The 17,266-nt window shown below is 40.4% G+C and overlaps 1 protein-coding gene across 2 annotated transcripts; it reads left to right on the top strand.

Annotated features, from left to right (window-relative positions):
- Nucleotides 1–2,393: 2,393 nt before the first annotated feature.
- On the top strand, nt 2,394–15,339 carry LOC108934406 (adaptor related protein complex 1 subunit sigma 1). Of its 2 annotated transcripts, none has more exons than XM_018752173.2 (5): nt 2,394–2,604; nt 7,190–7,368; nt 11,909–12,017; nt 12,698–12,783; nt 14,196–15,339. In XM_018752173.2, the coding sequence occupies exons 1-5, from the start codon at nt 2,602–2,604 to the stop codon at nt 14,266–14,268; spliced, it is 450 nt and encodes a 149-aa protein (XP_018607689.1). In that variant the 5' UTR covers nt 2,394–2,601; the 3' UTR covers nt 14,269–15,339. The 2 variants fall into 2 exon arrangements, with proteins under 2 accessions (XP_018607689.1, XP_018607688.1); XM_018752172.2 differs by having other exon boundaries at nt 12,646–12,783.
- Nucleotides 15,340–17,266: the final 1,927 nt, after the last annotated feature.

The following is a 17,266-nucleotide window of genomic DNA, read 5'->3' as shown; positions in this document are numbered from 1 at the left end:
AGTGGCTAAAAGCAGAGGAAGATGGTAGAAGGTAAAGCAATGAAGCAGTTAACAGTTACAAATTTAATTTAATTGTAATATTATTGAATGTAGGGGGGTGCGGTGGCGCAGTGGGTTGGACCAGGTCCTGCTCTCCAGTGGGTCTGGGGTTCGAGTCCTGCTTGGGGTGCCTTGTGACGGACTGGTGTCCTGTCCTGGGTGTGTCCCCTCCCCCTCTGGCCTTACGCCCTGTGTTGCTGGGTAGGCTCAGGTTCCCCGTGACCCTGTACGGGACAAGCGGTTTCAGACTGTGTGTGTGTGTGTGTGTGTGTGTGTGTGTGTGTGTGTGTATTATTGAATGTAACAAAAAATAAAATTAATGAGTTTTTATTTTAGAATTATGGTTTTTTAATCAGTGGGGGGTGCATTGGTGGAGTGGGTTTGGCCTCTGCCTGCTCTCTGGTAGGACTGGGGTTCAAGTCCCGCTTGGGGTGCCTTGCGACGGACTGGTGTCCCGTCCTGGGTGTGTCCCCTCCCCCTCCAGTCTTGCGCCCTTTGTTGCCGGGTTAGGCTCTGGCTCATTGCAATCCGGCTTGGGACAAGCGGTTTCAGTTAGTGTGTGTGTGGTTTTTAATCTGTTTTTATAGATAAACTGATAGATTGATATACCTATTTATAGCTATAGATGGTTTATAGATAAACCAACAAATAAACTGAAGGTTGCAAAAGTCTGAGACAAAGTAGCAAACAGTCAATAGTAATACAAAGGTATTAATAAGGATTTGAGCATCCTACCTGAGCTAGAACTAGAAAACAAGGATGCCAAGTCATGTAGAAGATTATAAACCCAATTAAGACTCATACAGAAGGACAATGTCTAGTCCTTTCCAAACCTATCAGGAGATGACAGGAGTATGTACAATAAAACCTTTCAGCAATTTCTTACACATATTTGCATTAGTTGCAGGATATGTGATTTTTCCAAGCTATGAGTAAGATAAAACATACTTTCCTTTACAGTGAAGTACAAAGAAGGAGTCTGCAGAAACTGTGATAGTAGTACAGAAATATAATGAGTATGCCATAAACAGATGCATTGTTACTGTGTGTCTAGAAAATCATTTTGTCCTCCCAGTAACTGAAAAATTGCTATACTACTAATAGTTAAGACATTTGTAGCTGCCCTGTACTGGTATAGCTCACACATTATGTTTAAAAGCTTCTTATCTTTCAGCAGAAACTTTAAGGAATTAATATAAGACTGCAAATATGTACCTCCGAATCAGTTCTCAACAAAACACAACAGATTTAACAAGAAAGTACATCATATAAGAAAGAGTGTATAACAAAGTATGAGATAGGAAATTATCAAACTTATACTATCAGCGTTATGGCAATGATACCTAGATTTTGTTCTCTGTTCAACCCGATGCTTCAGACATATCCTCACACATCACTGCTTGTCTTTCAGATATCTTTGCTTCGATGACTGATCACCTCCTAAAACTGAACCCCTACAAGACTGCAATCCTTCACTTTCCAACAGGTCTGTCCATCTGTAGGGAACTCTCTATTAAATAGCACAACTTGCTCAGTCTATCCATTTCATTGGTTAATATCTTTAAGATCTCACAACACACTCTACACTTGACTTGTCCAGGCCATAGTCTGGTCTCCCAGCCTCCTCCATCAAACCTCTCCAGCTGCTCTGGAATGCTGATGCTGCATGAGTTGTGTTTAACCTGCTACATGTTCCCATGTACCTGCTCTCATCTCTCCACTGCCTGTCTGTAGTTGCCTGTAACAAGTTCCAAGACCTGCTCACTGATGCACAGGACCTGATTGCTGAGCCCCCACAGACTGCTCCGCTCCTTCATCTCTAGCCACTCGGTGGTCCAATACACAAGAGGTTCCAAAACATAAGCCCAAAGGTTCTTGGATCTGGTTCCATTCTCTTGTGCATTTATCTCCTCCTCTGTTCATCAGAATTGCTGAATCACTCTACACATTCAAAAAGGGTCTCAAAACACATCTTTCAATTCCACTTCCTTCCCGATCTCCTATCTGCTCTATAAACTTGTACTACATTAGTCGTTATGTGTTTAAAAATGTACTCTATCTGTATTGTATTTCTATTTGCAGCTTTCGTGTTTTGCTAAGCGATTGTGTGACTACTTTGAAAATCGCCGGCCTGCATTATCATCTCGTCTGTTAGGGAAATGTCCTTTTGTTTTCTCAGAGTTGTATTTCGCGTTAGAGAGAAGCATCTATTAAATGAATCAAATGTAAATAAACGGCAAGGACGTTTTTCACTTGATATACTAAGAACGCCTCCGCTGCCTTACAAAAGGAAGCGCGCCGGGTTGTCATAGTAACACCGATCGACGCTCGGCTATTTCCGGCGACGTGAGCTACTGCGCAAGTTCAGGTGGTCCGTGACGTCTTCCTTCGCTCTTTTCGCTTGCAATTTGATGTTCCGAACCACTTAGCTGACTTGAAATGATAGAACTTTCGGTTTCCAAAACAGGGATATATACTTAGAAAGTCACTGAGCTTTAGAGAACAGTTATTGGAAAGAGAGGCGACTAGAGACGTAGAAAAAAGGGACTACTACGCTACAAGATGGTAAGTTACTGTGCGACTCAGTCACACTCTGTCGTGGTCGAGAAACACGCTACTCTCGTGTAAATACCATTTGACCAACAACTACCGGCAGACTGGTGTAGTATAATTTAAGTAACATGATGGCATGCAAAATAAGTAGTTCTTCGCTTCTAGAAGAAACGAGCTGGGTGGTGGCAACGAACAGTATCATACTACTAGTAAGCAGCTACCTTGGCTAGCTACGGTCACCTAGCCTAGCTAAGGCTCTTTTTTGTCACGCCCAGAGTCAGGTACTGTATATTCATTCAGTGGAAGAAATTGCGAGCACCATGCCCATCAGTGACTGTGTTAAGCTGACGTCATGTATGGAACCGTCCCATTGGAAAAACTTAAATTTTACTAACCCACCTGAAAACACTTATTAATTAGATGTTAAGGTTGCAAACGTAGCAAATCCCAGCCAGCTATGCTGCGCTATTATTCGGTCAAGCAAAGATTTATTTAGATACATACAACAGCTGAGTCAGCTAGTCTTACGTTGTAAATTTCGGTCTACTGTTAACGATATTTTTGCTGCTTGTGGTTTTAAAATATTAATCCTAGAAAAACAAAGGGTTCAAAGTGAATTGAACACATGGACCCATGAAAAGCTTAATTGCATAAGGTTGTTTGAAAGTACGTTGAATGTCCGGGTTGCACATACTACAGTACCTACGGTAAGTTGCGCGTTTCCGACTGTTCCAGTGCATGACGTAGGATCTACGTAACAGGGCCGAAAGTGAACCATAGCAACGACACACTGCACGGAGTTGAAGCAGTGAAGCGAGTTAAAACATGCACTAAAAGAGGTTTAAAAGCTTTCATAAGCTTGTTAGCATACAGTGAGAATCATAACTATTGGGAGTGTAGTCAACCGACAAACTTAGGAGACTTATTTTTAGTTCAAAAAATGAATGTGAGACTAAATCAGCCTTTATTTCTGGGTAATGACATAATGTTTTCCACACAGGTTTAAACCCTGTGGAAGTTATATTTTGTGTTTAGTCTCCCCCAGTTTCATCTGAGCATAACCTTAACCCTAACCACAGCTGCTGGTCGGTCAGTGATGCACCCAAGACCAGGTAAAATGGTGAGGGTTGATGTCGGGGAAGGCATTCTGTTGTGACATCTCTGCTCCAGTCATACCACCAAACGCCGGAGCACTTGGAGGTAAAACAGCCAAACCTGGGTTCTCCTGGAGCTGGAAACGCACAGTGTAAAACTGAACAGTAGTGGAAAAGTAGTAGTGGTACATGTAGGATTCTTGCTTTTGCAGCCTCAGTGAGTTGATCTTGCATATTAAACATGCAGTAGTTGTGAAATATTCCAGACAAATGATTAAGACCATTGTTAGTACCCCTGAAATGTAGTCCAAATCTTTTTAAATTGTCAGCAGTTATTTAAAAATTTATCGGTGTTAGTGAACCTCTCGCCCACATGTAGAGAGTGAGTTGCGGTCCAGTGTTTTGTGTTCTGCTGTCTCCCTCACGGTGTCAGAGAGAACATAGACAGCCTGGAAACACATGAAGAATCAAGCTTGTGGCCGTAAGTAATGTTGATGGCCTAGCTGTAGCACAAGTGCTTTTCTCGTTTGACGAGAGATGGTAGACTGTGAATGTGCGCTCGCCAAGAGTCCTTGCAGATGTGGAAGTGTGCCATTGTGTTCCTGTGTATTACTTTAGGTGTTGCTGGGAAAGCATGTTCCCTTTGAAAGTGATATCCTGAATGTGGTTTTGTCCATACTGTTAAAAATTACACAATGTTTTGTAATACATAGAAAACCATGTAGTAGAGGTGCAACCATAAAGACTTTAGAAGCTGTGAAACCTGCACTTTACCCATTTAACATATCTTAAAATAAAGCTTAGTTATATGTGACTTGTATTTGTGGATGTTTATCTTAACTTTAACACTGTGAAACCTCCAGTGTGAAGACTGATACAGTATTTCTTCACATCAGTGCCGATGTACACTGGTTCCTTAACTTACAAACACAATTGGGACTGAAACTCTGTTCATATGTTGATTTGTTCATAAATCCGAAGGCTTCTTTACCACTAATTCATAGATGTCCTTCAGTTTATTTTGCTGGTTAGGTTCTGTACACAAATAAATTAGAAATCCACCAGCACTCTCAAATTCCAGACATTAGCTATAAATACTGTCAAAGAAAGTTGAGAACTCCTCCACAATACTCTGTTGCATTTTTACTGCCCAAGAATTTGTACTCACAACACAGGTAATTTTTGTTCTGCAAAAAACAATTTTTAGAAAATGTATGTGAAGAAAATGCAATTAAAAATAAATTATCTGGGAAAAAATGTTCCTATCTTTGAAAATGTTTCACTTGAATGTTTGTAACATGGGCAGCTAGTGTACAGATATTCCCAAAACTCCCTCTCTCTCCTTTTTATCACTGTTTTTAGGGGTCTGAAGGTAATTGCTGCTACTTGATTAACTTTTAAAGAAATTTTCAGTATTTTTCTTAAAACTGAAATGCTGTTCTTACTAGGGTTCCTCCCCCAGAAGCCAGAATTGCTGCCATTCTGGGGATGTTACAACTGGAGCTGAAATTATGTCACTTGGTTCTAATAGGAGAAAATTGATCGGAGGTTCTTCCTCAAATGGTGACCTCTGAACAAATGGTCTTTTGTAATTTAATGTATGTCTGGTACATTACTGTTTGGGGGTTTAAGAACTTTTCATTCTCACAATAAATACAACTTGAATGTGTACTTGTTTAAATATTTTCATTATGGCTATATATATGCCTTTTACCTTCATATAACAGGGTCCCACACAGAGAAAAGTTACTACAGCGACTTAAAGTACATCCTTTTTTCATACAACAAGCTTGTTCAGCGTTTTTGCTCGTTACACTGTCAATTTTACTTCCCCAAAGGATGTTTAATTATGTACAGTGGCTTTTATCATGGGTTTTAGAAAAGAGATGCATGTTTGGTGCCAGAACCCATAAGGTTTTTGTGCCTCAGTGGTGTTGGTCTGGCTGCTGTTTTTCCTTCAGCCTTTCACCACAGTTAAAATTTTTACTTAGGAAACCAGCTACTCTGTAAAGCCAATATAACAATCAAAGATTGGATCCCAGTTCTACCCCCCCTTTCTCATGTGCTTCAAATTTAGTCAATTTGCGGTTTGTTCTTGTGCGTGTAGCAGTTTGGAGAAAGCGAAAAACATTATACTCATTTATTAAGAAAACCACAATGTAAAGAGGTGTGTACCATGTAGACTCCATTAAGTACTCAAATCAAAATGTCTGAATGCATATCTTATTTTCACAATGTTGATCTTTAGGTGGTGCTTCATTTTTTGTTAGAGTGGATGTAATTTTTAAACTTTACATGTATGAATTTTTGTTCTTGACAATAAAACATCAGAAAACTGAGCGAAATCTTTTTCCAACATTGAAGAAGTTTCTGGTTTATGATTTGTCAGGCATGAAACATTGATAAGCTTATGTTAAAGTAATCTGAATTCAGTTCACTGGCATATTTCTGGTCACACTCCCCCCCTTCTTCCTCCTCCTCCCCCTTTGGGAGGGAATCAAGATAAGACTGCAACCGGAAGTATGATTAAAATAAATACTGTTGCGTTGATTTACTCTGCAACTGTAAGCTTCCTAACAGACTCAATGTAAGCATCTATTATTCTGTTATTTCATTATACGGGAAAATTTAATTCCGAGTGCATGTCAAGGTCACCTCAAAATCACTGTAGATGATGTCATAAGGAAAAATTGCATGACATATTAAAATAGGATGGATAACTATCAACATTATATATAAAGTTTGAAAAAATGTTTTTCCATAAACTCATGCGATTGTGTGCTTGGACTGACTTGAGGAAGATGGAGACTATATGGTCATATTTAAATAAGTAAATAATGAGAAAGTTAAAGCATAATAGGGATAACAAGATATAAACAGCACATGAACATAGAAGTGAGACTGTAGTGTGCCAGACAGCAACTGGGAGCATGGGTATGCAGTTTCCACATTGTGTAGGCAGAAAAAAACATGAGGGTCTTGGAAAACTCCACAAATGAGCTTCATAAGCACAATTTGGAGAGTTAGGATTGAAGGGTCCAGGGAGGCAGGCTGCTAGTAGTGTGGTAGAATGAGATGGTGAGCTAGCAAAGTATGCAACCTGGTTAAAAATGGGGCAGACCAATGGGGAAAAGTATATTTTTAATGCATGGCTTAGTTACCTACTTGACATATATGACTTTATTTGCTCAGTTCCACCACTTTTTTTTTTTTTAAAATAAACTTTTCAATTGCTTTAAGCTACTTTAACACTTTTTTTTTCCCAAAAAGGAAAAACAGACAATTCTTTTTGCTATTTTATTGTGGAATCCATCCTTTCTCTTATTTATAAATAATAATTGCTATGTGAGTCTTTTTCGGTTTCTTTGTCTGCCGCGAATCATCACTGTCAAAGCTATATTTTTAAGATGAATGGGGGTGTGGGCGTGACCTCCAAATGATCTCTTTGATGTTGTGCCACTGTTACGGTGGTAATTTTTGATGCTTGTGCCTGGATGTTCCAGATGCGCTTCATGCTGCTGTTCAGCCGGCAGGGCAAACTACGGCTACAGAAATGGTACACAGCAGCCGCAGAGCGGGACAGAAAGAAGATGGTGCGTGAGTTGATGCAGGTGGTGCTGGCACGCAAGCCCAAGATGTGCAGCTTCCTAGAGTGGAGGGACCTCAAGATTGTCTACAAGAGGTAGTACAGATTCCGTAAACTTGGTAAACCTTCGTTGGTTATAAGGTTCACACCTTATGAGTACAAACAGCACAAACCTGTGGTGTGTACTTTACCCTGTCATGGCAGACACTGTTCACCCAGTATAGGAGTTCTTACCCTGCACTTGCAAGAAATGTCTTATGGACATCAGGTAGGAGTTTGCATGAACAACTTTGTTATACCTTAGTTTTCAGGTATTCAATTTGACCATGTAAAAAGCCTTCCTTAAGTAAGTGGTTTATCTAGTGCATTTTCAATTACTTGGATTTTTTATTATTAAACATTCAGTGGCATATCTGTAGTTTATGGTGGTCCTTATACTTGCAAAAAAGCTCAACAACAATAGGTTCCAAGCCCTACAACCTATAAACATTGAAATGCCTTGTCATGTTCTCTTGTAATTATCAGCGCACATATTATTCAAGTATTGAATATTAAGTTTTTTGTTTAAATCAGTTCATCATACTTCTTAGAATTGCAGTGTTGGATTACTGTACACATTCTCTAAAAGAGGAGTTTTTAGCATAGTGGTGGTATAAGGCCAAGGGCTTGTATGCTGAAAGCTTTAAATTCATGCCTCAGTCCCCTCTACTTTTACAGTACCTTTGAACAATATCCTCACCATGAATTTCTAAAATGCCCACTGGTGTAAGGGGTTGAAATACTCTACATTACTTTGATTAAAAACATAATCTTAACAAGTTAATAGTGACAAATACTCATTATAAAAAAGTACATATTCCATTAAGTATTATTTGCTCTCACTATACATTTGTAGTTACACACTTAGTACATTTCTATGTACACAGGAATTAGTAAGCTTTAACAGACTCATAGCTATAAATGTATTATTTAGCTCACGTCTCTTTTCAAGGCAACTTGCATTTGTATGCTAAGTTATTTTCAGCTACAGTGTACTGCAGAATGATTGGCAGCCTTGGTAAAGATGAGCAATAGCTCTACAGTAAACACAGCATTGTCTCACAGCAGCCGGTCTTACAACTTATTAACTGTAGCACATATTGTTTTCTTGTGGTACCATTGCTCAGAGGAGAAAAAAATTAACAGACACCTGCATTTTGTACTTTCTGCACCCTCCATTTGCGAAGATAACAGAACTGAGTTTTCTCCTATAATGTTGGCGAGGTGGGAGAATACATAGCAAGCAATGGATTTGAAACCATGCCTCTGATCAAAATCTCTCCAGATCCTTTGGAGTTCTTGGTCTTTGTTTGTGAACTATTTTCTTCAGCTCACTCCACAGATTTTCAGTGGGATCAGATCAGGGACCTGGGATGGCTACTGCAAAAACTTGGTTGTGTTCTCATTTAACAAGATTCTGTAGATTTGGAGGTATGTCTTGCACCATTGTCCAACGACAGCCCAGTGTTATCCTCTGGCTTGTTGTAAAATCTCCTGATGGTACTATGTATCCTAACAAGGTTCCCAGGTTCTTTGGAGGTTTAAAAAAAAAAAGCCCAACAGCATGACAAATTCATGGCCATACTTCGGGGAGGGGGGTTACATTCTGTTCTGCATAACCATGCCTCTTTTTATGCAAAACCCACATCTGGTATTTAATGCTGAAAAGCTCTATTTGTGTTATCTCACCATAGAATCCATACACACACACACACACACACACACACACACACACACACGCACACACACACGCACGCTGAAACTGCTTTTCCCAAGCAGGGTCACAGCGAACCGGACCCTAACCCGGTAACACAGGGCAGAAGGCTGGAGGAGGGGACACACCCAGGATGGGACGCCAGTCCATTGCAAGACATCCCAAGCAGGATTCGAACCCCAGACCTGCCAGAGAGCAGGACCTGGCCAAGCCCACCGCGCCACCCCACAGAATCCAGTTCAAATCAAAATTCCACTGACGTTTAGCAAACTCCAAGCACTAACATTTGTGGTTTGAGGATTGCAGAATTATATATCCCCATCCACACCTATGGTCAGCAGTTTTGAGTAATGACCAAAAGGACGAGATCAAAGATACACACACACATTTTCAGAACCGCTTGTCCCACATGGGGTCGTGGGGAACTGGACCCTACCCGGTAACACAGGGCATAGGGCCGGAGGGGGAGGGGACACACCCAGGATGGGACGCCAGTCCGTCGCAAGGCACCCCAAGCGGGACTCGAACCCCAGACCCACTGGAAAGCAGGACCTGGTTCAACCCACTGTGCCACCGCACCCCCCTAGATCAAAGATACAAGCAGCTGAAATATGATTTCTCCACAAGGTCGTTGGGTTCAGTCTCAATGGCAGGGTTAGAAATTCAGTGATCCAGAAGAGCCCCTGAGTAGAGTCACTGCTCCTGTGGGTCTTGAGGACTTAGTTGAGGTGGTTTGGCACGGTCATTATATTGCCCACCGGGTGGCTCTCACTGGAGTTAGACTGGATATGTCCCAATGGGAAGAGGCCCCGTGGCAGACCTAAGACAGATTGGACCGATTACATTCTTCAGCTGGCCTGGGGGACACGGGGGATCTCCAAGAGAAGCTGGAGACTGTGGCTGGGGTCAGGAAGATTTTGTTTTATTTGCTGTGTCCTATCACTGCAGACCTTATCAGTATAAGTGGAAAGAAACTGACTGGAATATATACATTTATTCACTTAGCAGATGCTTTTCTCCAAAATGACTTACAATGGATACTATGTAGTGTTACTAACCCACACACCTTACTGTGGTGACTTACACTGCTAGATACACTACTTACAATGGGTCACTCATCCATACATCAATGAAACACACACACTCTGTGACACTCGCACACTATGGGGGAACCTGAACAGCATGTCTTTGGACTGTGGGAGGAAACCCATGCAGACACAGGGAGAACATGCAAACTCCACACAGACTAAGTGGGGATCGAGCCCACGTTCTCTCGCACTACCCAGGTGCTGTGAGACAGCAGCACTACTTGCTGTGTCACCGTGCCTCCTCATATACCCTGATCCATCCCATGTTGAGCTGTGATCCATGGGTGTTTCACCCCAGTGAAACAGGAAGTCATGGGTGTCCTCTTGAGTTAATAAAGATTCATGTGTTTAAAAAAGTAAAATATAAAAAAGAATATTGTTGTGCAACTGATTTTTTTAATTAAGATTTTCTTAAAGTAAAAATTTAATTCCTCATATGTAAATGGAAGACAGGTGCTGTATTCCTTATTCACACATGACTGTGTAGCCAGGCATAGCTCCAACACCATCGTAAAGTTTGCTGATGATACCACCATTGTGGGTCTGATTACCAACAATGATGAGATGGCCTACAGAGAGGAGGTGAGGCTCCTGGCAGAGTGGTGCCAGGACAGCAACCTGTCTCTCAATGTCAGTAAAACTAAGGAGCTTTGGTGATTGACTTCAGGAAACAGAATATGGCTCATACACCCATCTGTATAGGAGGGGACACTGTAGAAAGGGTCAACAGCTTCAGATTCCTAGGGGTCACCCTCACTGCCAAACTCACATGGACTGAGCACACAGCATCAGCCATCAAAAAGGCCCATCAACATCTCCACTTCCTCAGGTGTCTGAAGAAAGCCAGGATGTCCACTACAGTCCTCACCACTTTCTATAGGTGTGCTGTGGAGTCCGTCCTCACAGGGTGTTACGTCCTGGTGTGGCAGCTGCTCCACAGGACAAGAAAGCCATACAGAGGGTGGTCAGAACAGCTCAGGGAATCATCGGCACACAGCTACCAGCAGTCCAGGACACCTACACCACACGCTGCTTCAGAAAGATGATACGCATCATGAGAGACCATAGTCACCCCGCATGGGCACTCTTCTCTTCCCTACATCTGCAAAGCGGCTCAGGTCTATTCGAACCCGCACTGCTAGGTACAGGAACAGCTTTTACCCCACTGCTGTAAGAGTATACAACACTCACCAATGTGCCACCTTTAGTAGCTAGAGTTGGACTGCTCCACCCAAGAACATTGGTAAATTACACTGTCACTTTAAGCATTCTCATGTTCAGAGTTCTCTGCCTGTCTAGTGGTATTTATTGTTATTATTGTTACCGTTATTTATTGTTATTGTTTATTAGCATTACTCATTGTCATTGTTACTGTTTTGTGCAGTATTTCTGTTGTTTTTGTTCATAGTCCATGGAGATTCAAGAAGAATTTCATGATACTTGTGCATAGTACTGGTACCTATGACAATAAACTTGAAAATTGAAGTTGATAGGATATTTTTAAAGACCTTGTTCCTCATCTTTACAGAAGATTCCAGTAATTGTGGAGTGTACTGTATTTACTTATTTCTACAGCGGGATAATTTTTGCAGGTATAATTCAGGGTTAGTGCCTTTCTCTAGGGTATTACAGCAGAAGCAGAGATTCAAATATGGGTCCTTTGATTACAGGTTCTAAACACTACTGTACTGACTATCTCAGTTGTCCCCCAAGTAAACTCTTCCTTGATCACTTTAAGCGAGATTGTGTGTGAATGTGTCTCTGTTCAGAGCACTAACCCCCCTCCTTTCTCCAGGTATGCAAGCCTGTATTTCTGCTGTGCGGTGGAGGAGCAAGACAATGAGCTCGTTACCCTTGAGGTCATCCACCGCTTTGTGGAGCTGCTGGATAAGTACTTTGGCAGCGTGAGTCACCGGCTTGCAGTCCTCCCTGCTCCTCGTTCTCTCTGCCACTCTCCTGTCCTGTCAGCTCTCCATGCAGAGCCAGGAGTTGGTCAGTCCCATAACTCCCCACCATTACCCTCCCTAACTACCCTATCTCTGTTCTTTTAACCCCAGCAAATGAGTTTCACATTGCTCTCTCCATCCAGCTAATTTTATTCTGACCTATAACATTTTTATGTGGAACTGACTTGAGCAGGGCAACAGGTGGAAGAATACTTGGAAGGAAATTATAGCAAGGACTGCTTGCAGAAATACTGCCTTTAAAAATATGTCTGACATGAATTTATGCTCTCATCAATCATCTGACTTCATCTTTTCTACAGAAGTGTCCAACATAAGACTTTTTTAAGTTAGATTTAAGTGTCTATAGAAGAGCAAATAGCTTGCCTTCAATGTTGAAAACATGTTGCAACCTTTAAATGGGGATCAGTGACATTCAAATGTCTCTTGCACTATGGTAAATGGTTTTCTAGTAGATTATTGGGCACAAAGATGATTTGTGTAGCATTAATGCATTTTTCTTCTTACCTTCCTCCTTTTCTCTTCATATATTCCTCTTACCTTTCTGTTTGGCTTCCTTGTCCTCCAGGTGTGTGAGTTGGACATTATCTTCAATTTTGAGAAAGCGTACTTTATTTTAGATGAGTTCCTCATGGGTGGTGAGATCCAGGACACCTCCAAGAAGAGTGTTCTTAAGGCCATTGAGCAAGCAGACCTGTTGCAGGAGGTAGCTATGATGTAGCTAATTTTCACTTCTTTGCTGTTTTTAAATTTGTGTAGACATTTCCCACATTAAGTGGTCCTGATTCGTTTCTAAAGACTGAAGTGATGAATGAACTGAACTGGATAAAGAATTTGCTTATTCCCCTCATTCGTTTGGAGAAAAATTCGTTTGTCTTAACATGCATACAAAGTTCAACCCAAAATCAACCAAATTGATGCCTAATGTCATAAAAAAAAATTAGTGTAATGTATTAAAATAGAATGAACGAACACACACACACACACATTGCCTGAAGCCACTTGTCCCAAATGGGGTCGTGGCGAGCTGGAGCCTAACCCAGCAACAGAGGACATAAGGCTGGAGGACGATGGGACACACCCAGGACGGGACGCCAGTTTGTCACAAGGCACCTCAAGCAGGACTTGAACCCCAGACCCACCGGAGAGCAGGACCTGGCCAAACCCGCTGCGCCACCACACCCCCCCTAGAATGAATAGCAATATTATTTTTTTAATTGAGCGTTATCCGGAAAGCATTTTTGAATTGCATATATCCACTTTTTTTTTTAATTGCACATTTTCCTTTTTTCTGTGTCCTTTTTTAATAGCATGTGTCCGCAAAGCTTTTTTTGAATAATGTTTGTTTTTCCAGTTGCAAATATAGGCCTGCATATAACCTTATACAGTATAATCTGCATATAAAGCTTCTTTTCCATTTTACATCCAAGGTTTTTTTAAATTCTACATCTGGAAAGGAGTTAAGAACAATGAATTTTCATGTCATATTTTACTTTCAACTTTTTCTATTCTGCTTATAAATAAATGCAGAAATTAGTCAAAGCGTTGTGCTTTCACTGGGCCAATAGGGTAATGGCAAAATTATGATTTCATAAAGTAAACATCATGGCAGTGTGCATGGTCTAATTTGAGGAATATGAGGGCTATATGTCGCATTTAAATAAATTAATAAGAAAATTAACACACAGTGTTGCAGAACAGAAATTGAAAACAGAAGTATACAAGCCAGGCTGTAGAGTGCCAGGAGTAAGCTGAGAACCTAGGTCCATGGCTTCACATATTGCAGTGCATTTCATAGTCTTTGTCAGACAGCTGCTTGGTGGAACTTTCAATGTGGTCTCAGTTTATTGTGCCAGGCCAGATGTCTGGGGCTGGGGAACAGTGGACAGCATAGATGACAGTACGGACCAACTGAGTTGTTAATTATCTTGGACCTGATGCTTGAAAAAACTCAGTGTTAGAAGGCCAGAATCCAGGAGATGTGTGGATTCTTTTTTTTTTTTTTTTTTGGAATTATTAGTTTGTTTTCTTTATGAGCATGGAAATGTAAGATTAACTTTGTTGCTTGTAATGATCTGATTTGGTAAAGTTTTTTCTCACTGACCATCCCAATCATAGGAGGATGAATCTCCAAGGAGTGTTCTGGAGGAGATGGGTCTGGCTTAAACGTTTGCTCTGGGATTTTGGGTAAGAGGAAGAGGTCATTTGAAGACATGAGGGATGAGCTTCAACTGTGGGAGGATGCCATCCAAAGGAGGCGGGTGAAATTGGCAGTAATGAAGAAGCTGTTATTCAGTTAAAAAAAACAATGTGCAAAAAAGAGGTGTGGGGTATTTCCACTATGTTTTGGGGTGTTTTATTTTTGTCGAAATTAAATGAATGATGTTTGAGTGTATTTTATTTCAATATCCAGGGATTCATTTGTGGATTGTTGCATTTAAAAAAAAAATCAGATTACGACTGTATATGAGGAGCAGAATGTAGACTGTATATATTTTTTCTCAAACCCATAATGCCCATGTCTTTCTCCCCTCTGGATAAATCACTTGTCATTATGTATTCTGAAAGTTCAAACAAATCAGGGCATTCTGGTACACATTCATTAATATATCTTAAAAGACCATCACTTGCTTCATTGTTCAAATCAAGCCCAGTATTTGTGTTGGTTTCATCCAGACGGTATCAGTCTATCTCTCCGAAAGATTGTGTAATTGGGCTCCAGACATGATCATACAATGAAGCACTAAGTTAACTATACAGCTAATGTTTAAATAATTTTTGAAATACAATTCATAATGCATCATAAATCAAATGTTGCCTTTGTGCTGAAAGATGAATCCAGAACCTCATTCAAGAATTTAACCTTTTACCTTACAGGGGGCAAAGGCTGGGGTATTCCTTTGCTACGTTATATTTCTAATCCTATGCTGTCCAAAAAGTTTGCTTTGTTGGTGTGTGACACCATACCATCATTAGGGAAAGACCAAAAAACTAAAACAACCTGAATCATTTTTAAATTTTAATTTTTAAAAATATTAGTTTTGAAAGTATTGTTTGGCTATTGAAGAGAAATACTCAATAACACTTTGTTGGTCTCACAGCCAGTACATTTTCTGTCACACTTATGTATTAAAAGGGTTTGGGTAATGATGGGGCATGTCAATTTGCTGTAGAATTGTACGGATACTAAAGGGAATTATGTGAAAGTGTAATTTTTTTAATAAATAGACCAAATGAAAACCCTAACCATCTTACAGTTTTTGTGGTATTTTATAACTGTGACTTTAGGGGTGGTTGTGAATTGTGGTGAGCCAGTTTGTGCATGTGGGTGAGCACTGCGGGTTTCGTCATTGATGCTGCAGTTGAGTCAGTGTGATTATCTGCCTGTTCCATTATCAGTAAAATTGTTGCAGTGAGTTTATCTCAGTTTGTGCGTCAGTATACTGGTCTGGGTACGGGGATATGTCTCTGCATATAATCCTGTTGTTTGGTTGTGGTCATTTATATGAAACTCTGTGAAGACTTCTGTGTATGTGTTGTAATGTTGTGTTTAGTTAGCACAGATTGTAAATGCTTTTCTTTTTCTGTTATTTGCACATGTCTAATCCTGTTTTGGTATGAGAACTAATCATTCAGCAGTTGTGTTTGTGCATGCATGTGTGATCGTTCATGTCTTATTATGGAAATGCAATGAAGGGAACTGCAGCATCCATGGACTCCATTCCTCAGTGGCTCAGGAGGTTTTTCTAACATTTTTAGTGAGCAAGTTGTAAAATGTAAGAAGAATCCTGAAAAGCATTTACATAAAAAAAAAAAGCTTGTCTGAACTGGCCTTAAAATTTTGGGAAGAAATTATATTGAGGACTTGACCATACAAGTACATGTAAGTTGTACTATAAAATTTGATTGTGTCAACTTGCATGAGATAGAGAATGAAAATTTCAGTTCAGGGTTCAATAATGCCAAGTACCACAAAAGGTGAAAAAAAAAAACCTCCATCTTTCTTAAGTGAGGGTTCTCCTGTGCATCTCAGCAATGATTTTGTTTTTTTTTTTGGCAAGAATCTCTTGGAAACTTGTCATAAAGTAAACCTGTCAATCAAAATGAATCTTAAACATTTTAAAGAACATTGTAAAAAGTTTGAAAAGTCAAAAAGGCAAGGGATAGCCTATTCTATCAGGTCAAAACTTGAAGTGATGTAACACATGCAGCACGGCGGCACAGTGAATGATGCAGCTACCTCAAAAGTGCCTGGGGTCTCCAGGCAGAGGTTTGAAACTAGCTCAGTCTGTGTGGAGCTTGCATGGTCTCCCCGTCTCCATGAGTTTCCTTCCACAGTCCAAAGATGTGCAGTTCAGGTGAACTGAAATGCTGAATTTCGTGTAATGTGTTTGTGTGTGGCTACCTTGTGGTGAACTGTCACATCCAGGGCATCCCCATCCTAGCCTAGTGCCCAGTGATTCTAGGATAGGCTCTGAACCACCATGACCCTGACCAGGATACAAAGTTAAAGTGAAAGGTAATATTATTACACATGATTTTTTTGTGATTTCTTGTACTATTAATTTAACACAAATAATACTTGGCAAATAGCTCAGAAGAGAGGGGCTATGAGCATTGTTAATAATTACAAGAATTACCTGTGTTTTAATATTGTGGACTTTCGAATTAGATTTTCTGCATGTTTAATAGGTAAAGCAGGAATTTATGTTTAATTTCTAAAAAATGGGTTAATCTGTGGCCCGGGAAGACATTTTTCTGATGTAATGAAAATTCAGTTTTGTTTTACAATAATTAAGCTTTCAGGAACACATTATGCTCATTATGTAAGAGAAGCCTGTACATACAGGATGATGTATTGCTGTAACTAACCGGAGAATAATGGAACATATTCAGCTGTGAACTAATTTTACAACAGACATGAGCCATAATCAGAAAGGAGAGCTCAAAAACGCTTCTCAGTGACTTGACATAGACTGGTGTCAGGCTTCCTGTCTCAGATACTGTTTGCAGAGAATCTAAAGAGGTGGGTTTTCTGTCTCATTTTGGGAGACGGAGTGATTTGCTGGGTTTTAGTTTGGAACAGAGGTCAGTCAACCACTGTGGAATGAGGGCAGAGGAATGAGAGACCAGGTACTTAAGTGGCCTATCATTGAACTTTATTCTGCAGGTACATTGAGCACTATTCC

The sequence above is a fragment of the Scleropages formosus genome, unplaced genomic scaffold (genome assembly GCF_900964775.1).
Source record: "Scleropages formosus unplaced genomic scaffold, fSclFor1.1, whole genome shotgun sequence".
NCBI classification, from domain to species: Eukaryota; Metazoa; Chordata; class Actinopteri; order Osteoglossiformes; family Osteoglossidae; genus Scleropages; species Scleropages formosus.
This window is presented reverse-complemented; position numbering and strand designations above follow the sequence as displayed.